The sequence below is a fragment of the Hylaeus volcanicus genome, chromosome 1, assembly GCF_026283585.1.
Source record: "Hylaeus volcanicus isolate JK05 chromosome 1, UHH_iyHylVolc1.0_haploid, whole genome shotgun sequence".
NCBI lineage: Eukaryota > Metazoa > Arthropoda > Insecta > Hymenoptera > Colletidae > Hylaeus > Hylaeus volcanicus.
Genome location: NC_071976.1, coordinates 7751174 through 7762800, shown reverse-complemented (window position 1 = coordinate 7762800; position 11627 = coordinate 7751174). Strand labels below are relative to the sequence as shown.

The 11627-nt window shown below is 32.8% G+C and overlaps 1 protein-coding gene across 6 annotated transcripts in view; it reads left to right on the top strand.

The window, feature by feature from the left end:
• The window catches only part of LOC128873810 (uncharacterized), a 37195-nt gene that overhangs the window by 5544 nt on the left and 20024 nt on the right, over positions 1-11627 (top strand). For all 6 annotated transcript variants that reach the window (XR_008456496.1, XR_008456494.1, XR_008456495.1 and 3 more), the window contains exons 2-3: positions 1001-1206; positions 10603-10735. Coding sequence is in view for 2 of the 6 variants with exons in the window: in XM_054117702.1 (XP_053973677.1) it covers positions 1001-1206; positions 10603-10735 (339 nt within the window). In the remaining 4 variants the exon portion in view is untranslated. The remainder of the gene's footprint in view (positions 1-1000; positions 1207-10602; positions 10736-11627) is intronic.

Here is an 11627-nt window from a genome sequence, read left to right as displayed (position 1 = left end):
CTCTCTCTCTCTCTCTCTCTCTCTCTCTCTCTCTCTCTCTCTCTCTCTCTATTTACTAAAGAAAAACTCGCGCACCAGTTTTATTTCCACTTTTTGTTTTTACTATCAATATGCTACTTCGGTTTCAATATTTTTCACAAATTTTTACGCTGTAGTTTATCTCGTGTAGACGAAATATTTTTCTATACTATACGCTCTCGCGTTTTCGCGAATTGGAAATATTTCGTTTTCGCGAAAAGGAAGAGAAATGCGATACGAATCTACGTTAGAATCGCGATCGGAACAATGTTAACGGGTTGAAATACTGGCAGGATTCGTTGATGAAATATTCATTACGAGGAAAATTAATAACGTTTCGATGAAGTGGGGGAGTAAACGTCAACTTTCGGTAATCGAATTGGAATAGTTGGGGAAAGATGTAGAGTTGCTCGGGGAAGAAGAAACCCGAAGCGAATCTTTTGTTTTAATGTTTGAGGATAGTCTAAGAGACTTCGACGATTACAATTTTTTGATTAAAGTCAAGATTTTCCATAGTAACCATTGATCTTAAAGTTACTTTTGAATTGCTTGATGAAAAGACTTTTTTGGGGATTGTTATAAAGTTTATTTATATCTCTATTCTCTATATACATTTACATATTTGTAACATTCCTTTGTGTCACTATTAATTTTAGTATTTTTCCCAGTTATGAATACACTGATGTACAATAATAATAAAATATTGTTCCATCGTACTCTACGATGTGGTTTTATGTGGTTTCGTTGTTTTTTTTTAAATTCAGAAATACTGTACAATTCGCTAAAATGTTAAAATTCAATGCTACTGAAGTACCTTGAAAATAATCCTAATAACTTCAAACGTTGAACATATATTGTACGAGTTCATAGCTCACAATTTTCAACTACTCCATTTAGGAAATCCATTTATAAAATTCTTTCTTTTCCATTTACCACGTGAAATTGCATTACTTACTAACACGTTATTGTCGTTGATTTCCAGATGCAACATCCACGGTGCATGTGCAGCTGATAGCGCCACACTACGTAACACACGGCAGCTCAGCCACTCTGCATTGCAACCATAGTGTCCTAGATGTTCACTTGCATAAAGTTGAATTCATGAAAGACGACAAGAAGATATTACAATACATAAAGGATAGGAAGCCGCCGTTCGTCGAATGGCGGGTAGACGGTGCGAATATGGAGGTGAGTTTGACGCAATTAACGCACACAACCGCGCGGTGCATTTTAAATTATACGTATTACGTATACGAAATTATACGTATGCTGCTTTTAAGCAATTGTCTGGTCGTATTTATCGCTTCTATCTGTCACAAAGGAATCATCTCTCCGACAGAGATATATTACAGTAATGGAATATAATCGCGGACAAATTCTTTTGTTATATTTCTGTGCAGCATTATTTCGTTTCGACCATTTATTGTCTTTCTGATATATTAGATTTGGAAATGAATTTTGTTCCCTTCTATGGTAAATTTATCATATATTTAAAAAGAAGAACTATACCATGGTATAGTGCATTTACGGTCTTCCTCCAAGAGAGCACATAAACATTGAGAGTTGTAAAAATAAGCGTTAAAGCAATCTGTGTTTTTCGTGAAAGTTGGTACTTTGATGTAACAAAATGACGAGTAAATGTTTCTGTTTAAACTATAATTATAAACGTAATTATACGAATGTAAAAACACAGAATTAATATCTACACACAGTATTTAAAACATTTTACAAAAACTGATTTAATTTCATTTCATTCATTTCATGAATTATCCACGATAATTCATTAAAATTATATTGGCTTTCAGCTAACGTTTAAAGTTTGCTCGTTATATGAAATGTGAAATACAAATTTATTCTTTCAGTTAATGAACCAAAATAAGAACAATTTAAAGAGAAAATTTGGTGAAATTTTTTAATCTTACTCTGTTGAGATAATGATTTTATTTAATCATAAAAAATTTAATTTATATAACTCTCAGTAGCGTTTAATTCGGTACGCTCATTATACGGATCGTAATGTGAAATACGAGTATTTTTCTTTTAAATACAGAACGAAATAGGCAAAATTTAGTGGGTTAAATAGTGAAGTTTTTAAACGTTTTTCACTATTATTTGATAGTAAGTGCAAACAGTGTCTATAGCAACATTTCCCAAACTAGATTAGTTACGAGACACCTTTCATCTCTTAATTTATTCATAGAATATTTACATACTTTTGTGACTATTTGAGATTTAAAACGATGAATGCATAGTTAGTGCTTAAATGTGTTTTAACTTTTAAAACAAAATAGGAATACAAATATACATAATATGTTATATAACGTATACATATATGATAATATAAAAATCATGAAATTAATTCGAAGTCATGTTTAAATGTTGTCACAAAATTAAGAATAGAAGAAAATACCTCTTTATTTCTAGTTTATAATATTTTTCTTATAAGAAGCACTTCTGTGAAGTAGAATATAGAATTTAAATATAGTTTTGCATATGACCCCAAAATTGAATGAAAGATTCATTTCTTGAATTATTAACCACCACAAGGGAACTAAAATATTTACGCGACAGCTGAAGGGGTATCTAGAGAATTGTATGAGATGTTCTACATGATAATGAGTATCTAATCAATGGTAATATTTCTTTATTTATAATATTTTTCTCATAAAAACTACTTCTATGCCATAGTATTTAATAATAGTTTTGCATATGACTCCAAAAATGAATGAAAGATTCATTTCTTGAATTATTAACTAACGCAAGGGAATTAAAATATTTAATAGACAGCAGGTGGACTACCTAGAAGATTATATTAGATGTTCTACATGATAATGAGTAAACGAGTAATCGTGTTAAACAAGTATATAGGTGTTTCTGTTAACAAGCCCATGAGAAGTAATCCAATGGTCCCCGCATGTGAGTTCCCTGCACGAAAAAGGAATGCGTTCAATGATTCCCGCGATAACGTTACAGATGGCCGCGTGTTTGAGTTACGTCCTGGTGTCACGTATACGTGTTTTATACTGTACCGAGTACCGACTGTTTTTGCGATGCGTTGAAATGTGTAATGCGGAAATTCATTTCTGTCCAGATATTTCACCGCGTTAACACGCACGCCCATTATGTCATAACGTCCAATCAATTTTCTTTTTATTCGTTTCCTCTGCCAAAAAATGTATATCCTTTTTGGTCAGCCGTGATACGAATACCGGTGTAGTACTTAAACTCACTCGGACATCGGTTTAACAAATGTACCGAGATCAATTTGGTTTGAATTTTTCATAATGTAGAGATCATACATAGCACGCTATGAATAACCCTCCAGGTCACTTAGACAGGCTAAATCAGGTAACGATTTCGAGTGTCGATGACTCGTCATTTATAGTTGTATTTTATAATGGTGGTTTGTAGTATTTTTACTTTTTTCTCTGCAGTAGAAATAATTGAGAATTAACTGTCAATTTTATATTCTAAACTTTATTGTTATCATATCGATTTTCAATGTGATGTTCTAAACTGTATTTTTAGGCCTTTAAATATTACGGTTCTTTAATTTGTACTTGTACTTGTATAGTAACTCCTGGATCTGATCCCTTTTTTAGTTATTGCCTTTAGTAATGGACTTTCGGTTGTTCTGTATCCTTCCAATCATCTGTTTAAATTACTTTGCAATACATTATTTTTACTTCTCAAGATTTTGTAAATTATCTTTGCTGGGCCACAAACACATTTACCATTTCGAATGATCAAGCAGACCTTACAATTATTAATTTGTGATTAGAGTCGCCGAAATATAAAAATGTCTATGTCTCAGGATCATGAACACATCAGATGTACAAGTACAAGCTTGTATAAACTAATATGTGTGAATAGACATACAAAATACATATTCACACAAACAATTTCTGTTGCTTTCTTGTCTTCGACCGGATGCTGAAGTGGGTTACACATGTCAGGATAGTCTCGATATGTATGTAGATCTCTAGTCTGACGTTGCATTAGAAATTCAGACGCGCGATAACCGATAGTTTGAAAATAAATTCTCCAAGCCATCTGGTCTTCTGAATATTTCAGTTAAATTATAGGCGTTACGGCTCGCGTACGCTACGCGTTGAATTTCACCGTTCGCACAAATGAACGTGCCATTTAGTGTTCAATTTGTTTGACCAATGCTAGTTGATTAATTGTTTAATTTCCAGCCAGTTTGCTTTCGATGGGCTCACGTATTGACTAAAGTGCATTCTCTTTGAATAGCGACAATAGTCGGTTCGAATGGTGAAATCTTTCTCCGCGATACGTTAATTATGATTACGTAAAATTACGAGAACGTGTACGTAACATTTGTAATACAACATAAAGTACAGATTTACAATAATTGTAAATACAGAATACTTTATTGAATGAATTGCATTTTCAAGCTGCCAGTTATTAAAGATGTTGACATTTAATTTCCTTTCAAAATTTCATAAAATATTTTGAATGGGTCTTATGTACGAGTACAATTATGATACAGAAATGAGGCTTCAAACGGTCGGTCACTAACAGATTGTGACGCATAATACATCAAGTTGTAGGGATAGCGACGATGAAAGTTTGATTTATAGGGGTAAAGTTCGACACGCGGAGGTCAGGCTACTCCGAATCCGAGATGCAGAGGTAAAATAATGTATTCAAACACGTGGCAAATAATTCGAGCCAAAGTAAGTTTATATTTCAAGTTGTAGAAGAGATTTTCACAGCTGAGTGAAAAGGGAATGAACAAAATTGTGGTCTTACGGAGGTTCTCCAGTTATAGAGGATCGAGTTACCGCGGATCGACTGTGATCATTTTCAGCAGAGATATTCTGAATAAATATTCGCGGTTATATCAAACGGAAAGCAGACGGATCGCTTGATTATTTGATTAAAGTCTCCCAATTTTACGTGACATTTGCGGAGATAGGGAACGATTTATTATTCCCCACACATTTGTGAAATTAGGGTCATTGGAATCGCTAATTATTATTATTTATAGAAAACAGACAATAGTATTTATAATAGAAGTTGTTCAGTTCTCCTAAACATGATAACAAGTTGAAATTCTCATCCTTGATTTGATTACATCCAACGTTATTAGTTCAAGTTTAAAGAAATTATTGTTAGAGTATACACAGCTGGAGTTAATACAATTATCTGTTAAACTAATATTCCAGTAAAGTAAGAAGAATTCTGTTGCATTTTGCACGTCAGTCAAACTACTATTTTATTCTACTTTCTTGGCCAAATACGGATTTGCTCCACTTGTCTGGCTAAATTTAGTTTATTCTACTTGGACAAGGAATCTACAGCTACTTTAAGCTCATTCGAATTAATCTTTCGATAACGTTTTTCTTCCACTTTATTGAATTTATCTCTGTATTTTTTACCCTTTGTTTTCATATATTATTGGATAAAAGTGAGATAATGTCTAGTCACATATTCGGAAAATTAAAATCATTGGAATCACTAACAATTATAGTTATAGAAAACAAAAAATAGCAATTATGTTGAAAGTCGTTCATTTCTTATAAGCACTTAAACATAATGACAAGTTGAAATTTCTTTCATCTCAATTTAATTATTTCCAAAGTGATAGGTTGTTTAATTTTGAAATTTAAATAAAGTATTGTTGGTGTGTAAATAACGAATCGATGTTGTCTGGTACACCGTTATACCAGCAAAATAAGGAAAATTCCGTTCTATTCTACTTTCTTGGCCAAATACGGATTTGCTCCACTTGTCTGACTAGACTCTATTTATTCTACTTGGATAGGGAACATCAACAGCCGCTTCGAGTTCATTTGATTTGCTTTACGTTAACCGTTTCGATTTTACTTTGTCGAGTTTAACCCTAAATTGTTGATTCTGCAAACGTGTAACTTGTTTTCATAATTTAGTTTAGTATTTAGAGAAAAATAAAATAATAACCTCTCCCTTGAACAACTAAATACGGATTTACTTCACTTGTCTGACTAAATCCGATTTGATTCTACTTGTACAGGGAATACGAGCAGCTGCCTCAAGTTTGTTCGAATTAATCTCTCGTTAAACGTTTTGATTTTACTTTATCGATTTTACTTCTGTATTCTGTACTCTTGAAAATACATAATCTGTTTTCATAAATTAACGGTCATTCACGTTCGATCACTCAGACAGGAAATGAAACGGTTAAAAATTACCGGAAAATAATTCAATTTACCTTTAATTACATTCACGGGGATCAACTTATTGCAAACAAACAATGTCGGAAATTATCGCTCGCATGACGTTGAATATTCATGTTTTGATCATTCCACGGAATTTGATAAAAAATTAATAACGATACGTTTGCGTGTGGGCACATGAAATGATATAATAACCTTGTTCCACAATTCGCGTGTAAATTACTGCCGTGCAAGGAAGGGTGTATTTGAGGCTTTCACAACAAGCACAAACATTGAACTTTTAGCAACAAAATCAATATCGAGGTATTGTAATCGAACGTTATTGGAATTACGTTAACAGGATCGTAAATCATAAATGAGGTAATATAAAGATTACTGATAATCGATTCGAGAAGTTCTCATGTTTTCAATAATGTTATTGTTTTATATTCACGAATTCGCGAAACTGTTTTTGTTTATTTGTGTAATATTTGTACAAATGATCTTCTACTTGCTTATCGAAATGAAATAATTGAATTATCGTGGTAATTAAATGTGTTAATTAATTTCATCGAATTTCCATTAAATTCTCAGAAAACGTTGAAGCCGATAATTTAATGTTTGTACTTAATTATTCTTAAGAAATTTAGAAAACTGTTGGTCGAAAAATGTAGAAAATTAAAATTTATCTGTCTTTTGTTAGCACACTAGACATTTAATAGTTTTATAACATTTCAACTTTTATTGAGAAAAATGTGGTATTTGCACTTGGTTATTTTTAAATAATATAGTCTACTCCTGAGCAGGGCATGGTAGTCTAACAAATATTTATAATATAACAATTTCATAAATCATACATCAAAAATACTATTTTCATTTACTAGAATTAAATATTTAGCCCCACTGTTAAATAATTTTTTCCATATCAACAATCACAATTTCTAAAGTTTTTCATTCCCCAATAAATTAAACCTTACTTCGTTAGACCAAAGATTCTGTTTTCATAGGAAATTTCTACCGTACTTGAACATTTTCAAATTTATTCTAATAACAGAGAGGAAAGCTCGAAGGGAAGGAAAGTATTAACGAGCGTAAAACGCAGATTGCACTCTTTCGAGTGCACCGCGTTGTGAGAGCGGTTTCGTGCACCGCACGATTTACTTTGCGTTACAAGCAGCATTGTACCCCGAAACGTCAAGAGTAACCTAGAAAAAGTGACGCATACTTTATCGCCCGCTAAACGTGTCTGTTCTGTTTACCCTGCACCCTCCGAGACATATTTCCGGCCGCGATAATACGGTCAGTGGACATTACAATTCAGGGTGGGCAACCCGAGTGTCTGCGATGATAAAGAGTCGGCATTAAATAAAATTATCCTCTTTTTTATCTAGGAGGAGATATTTATACAAGAGTTACCGTAACGAGCAATTCCGTTGCCCGATGCTCGAACGGTTACCCCTTCCTCGCTTTTATCGAATGCCTTTGTTTCAGTTTTATTGCTACTTTCTTATTACTTTTATCTCATTCAGCTTGTCTGACCAGGGATGCTCTTATTCCATTAGCTCTGGTACTAGAAGTGTTTTTGCACTTGAGAATAATCATAAAACGGAACGGCATAAGGGATGAGTATTGAAATTAAATTAAACCTGCAGCACTGACGTAAGGAAAGTTTATTTTTATAAAAGAACGATAATAACGACTGATTTTACTTGTAGATCATTTGCAAGACAAATGTGAAACAAAAAGTGTGATATTAGATGTAAAAGACTAGAGCAGGAGGTGCCATGATCTATGTATTAATGATTACGTACTGGAATTAAATGAAATAGGAAAAGAAAAGTAAAAGTATTAAACTTGCAACCCTCAGGGGCTGTAGCATGCGTTTACGCAGCTACAGTACGGGCTTAGCGATCCCGAGGTACCCGAGCTACAGGGAAGAATGTAAAAGAATGTAGTGTAAAAAATTATGAAATAATGTAAAGCATTATGAATGGAAAAAAAAAAGGGAAAAAATTGCAATAATCAATGTAATACAAATTACACACCCTTATAAAACAAACAAGCAAACGTACAAAAAATTAAACCTGCCATTTGGGTTTACAGTTTAGTAAATAATAGAAGAAAATAAGGAGAGGAATTTCTAAGCAACTGTAAATAGTGAGATATGTTGTCAAGATTTATTATGAATGGAAAAAAAAGGGAAAAAATTGCAATAATCAATGTAATACAAATTACACACCCTTATAAAACAAACAAGCAAACATACAAAAAATTAAACCTGCCATTTGGGTTTACAGTTTAAGTAAATAATAGAAGAAAATAAGGAGAGGAATTTCTAAGCAACTGTAAATAGTGAGATATGTTGTCAAGATTTATTAATATTATTTTGATGTTTATTCTGCTTTTTTTTTCTAAAATTTGATAAAAATGTCCACTAAATGTTCAATTATCATAGTACTCTACAATTTGCTGAAAAACAAGTTCGCTACGTTTCCCAACCGTAAAATAAATTTCGTCTTTTCAACAACGAGAAAAAAAGTAACCACTTAGCTTCTTTGTGTGTTATCCAATCGTATTTCATAGTACTGTCTTATTACTTCCAACCTCTGCAGCCTGAAAACCGCGAGCTTGTACGTTCTGCTTTCCCCGAGATACGGAGAACATATTGCAAAGCAAAATTCCATTCATTTTACTAGTGATCCGCACGAGACGAGACGAGACAAGATTTCTACGATCTCGATCTTGATCTCGAAAAATTTCGAAACATGCATATCGATCTCGAATTTTCGACACTTTTGAGTATATGATCTCGACGAGATCTCGACAAAATCTTGACGAGATTTTGACGAGATTGGCAATACAGTTCAAAATATGCCAATATCTGTTAAACATGAATGTACACTGAGGGAGAAGTACAATGCAAGTTCAGAACATACAAAGAAAAAAATACTCTGAATGAGCTTTCTCAAATTAATATTGTTCCTTCTATTTATTTTCGTCATAATTAATTTCCAAGTTTTTCTACTTGGAGAACCAGCAAGGATACTACAACTGGCTTGTTTCTAGTGGAATACCCTATGTATAGATGATTGTTGCATCTCACTGCATAGAATTAGATAGGTACGTTGTCCACCATTAAAGAAGATAAGCGAACGGCGGTCTTGCCATGACTGTTTTAAAACAAACCGCTGAAACGACGCGGTTTACCCAAGGAAATTGAAACTGTGTACCAACGTAGCCTGGCCCCGCGTTATATCGAGGCACAATATCGAGAAAGACTCGCCTGGCTGACCAGAGCACATGCATCGAGACATGCAACTTTAATAATAAAAACGAATGACGCCGATCGCGGTTCGTGACGCTTCTTATATCGCTTGAACGGATACAATCTATCTTTGGGGGATACGGTCTTTTTCTTTTTTCCCTCTTCCTTTATTCTAGTTTGACACCTACGCGATCGGAACCGGTCGTTTGATCCATTTTTAAAGGATCGATACGCCCTGTTCGAGCGTGCGAGCACGCAAGGACCAATAATTATGGCACGATGCCGAACGGTCTGAACGAACATGCGAAAAGAAATAGACGTGTGTTATTTTTAAGAGATTTCAGGAAAATATCGTGTTTCTTTTATTTATGAGACGCGCTTTTTTGTTTATAACATTTATTTTTTTTCTACGTGGAAATAAGGAGGGAATATTTTGGTTTATCATCTATGAACGTAATAATGCTTCATCTCTTGGGTTTGGACTATGTTCAGATTTACAATTATTAAAATTTTAATTAAAAGTGAAATTGAAACTGAAATTGCGATTAAAATGAATACATAGGAATTAAAATCAATGCAAATGCGAACCATGGTCGTAAGAATTGTGATTGTGTTGAAACTCATTGTAATTTAGGTGTGTCATTATTCATAACCCTTGTCTTATTTGGTTTTTATTGGGTATACTTTTGTAATGAGTCAATTACAAATTCCATTCCAATTGCAGATACAATTTCAATTTCAATTATAATTCCAAATTCAAATGCAATTTCAATTTCAATTATAATTCCAAACTCAAGTTCAATTTCAATTATAATTCCAAATTCAAGTTCAATTTCAATTATAATTATAATTATAATTACAATTATAATAAATGTAAACGCGAAGGGGTCTCAAATCCAAGAGTCGAAACATTAGTTTAAGCTTGCGTTATGGCCTGTATCATTCTGTCTTTATTTACACACATATCAAGAAACTACGTTGTGACCTAATTTACACGAATATGACGCGTATTATACTACAAAGGATATTCTTTTTTCGAAAAATTCGGTATGAAAAATGTGCCATGTTCAATATAAGACAAAAGATTCGTTTTATAAGGCGAAAAATGCGGTACTTGACACCGATCCAAGTTGAGAACGATGCACACCCTGTTCACAGTACTTGGAAAACGGCACGACAATCAAATTAAAGGACGTCCGTTTCGAGGCGTCCGGTTCATATTCCTGTCAGGTCTCAATGACGACTCCTATTTATACAGCGGTTTCCGACCCCGTTGAAATGAAAGTTATAGGTAAGAGAAAGTATCGCTGAAATGGCGTGCAATGCTTATTGTATCTTTTGTAATGCATGAGATGCTTTGATATGACTCGATTTCCTTTTTTTATTTTTGAGAAAGAGAGAGAGAGTGCGCTTAAGTAATTGCATTTGAACAATGAGAACTTCAGTTCTGGAACTGTACACTGGGGATATTTCTTATCTATACAAGATGTCGCGAAAAAAGAGTTAATAATATAGCATGACTTTCCACATCTGAATTAAAGACAATGTTCATAAGTTGATGACTTAAAGTATAAAAGAAAGTTATAGTTATGAGTAGAAATTGTTTAAATTTCGATGAGTATTGTGAATATGAATAGATTTCTCGATACGTTAATATTCATTCTTAAGTAATCGCCCTGTGTACAGGATTAAGTTCAATGATTAAGAAATTTCTTGCATAAGTATGTATTGAAGAAGCAGTTTCATTTAAATCTCTTTATCTTATAAAATATAAATTTTAATTTGGGAAGCTTTAATTTCGCAGCTTTTAAAGTATTGCTTATAAAAATAGCGATTGCTTTCATTTCTAAACCTTTCATAATTTTTAAAAATTCAAAATTTAATTTGAAAATTCTCCGTTTTTTTTTTTTGTCATTATAGTAACTCATAAAATATGCAGAGAACTCTTGCAAAGTTTAAATTTGAATTTAGGTATGCTCAATTATTCTGTTCTCAACAAATTTTCTTTTCTTGACTCTTTTAAAATTCAAATTTAAATTAAAAAAGTCCCAATTCTTCTATTCTTAAATTATTTCTAGTGAAAGTATGTCGAAGCAATTTTTATTTAGAATTTTCTTTTCTCTTACAAAATTCAAATGTAAATTTAGAAAATGCCAATTTTTCTCTTCTTAAATTATTTTTAT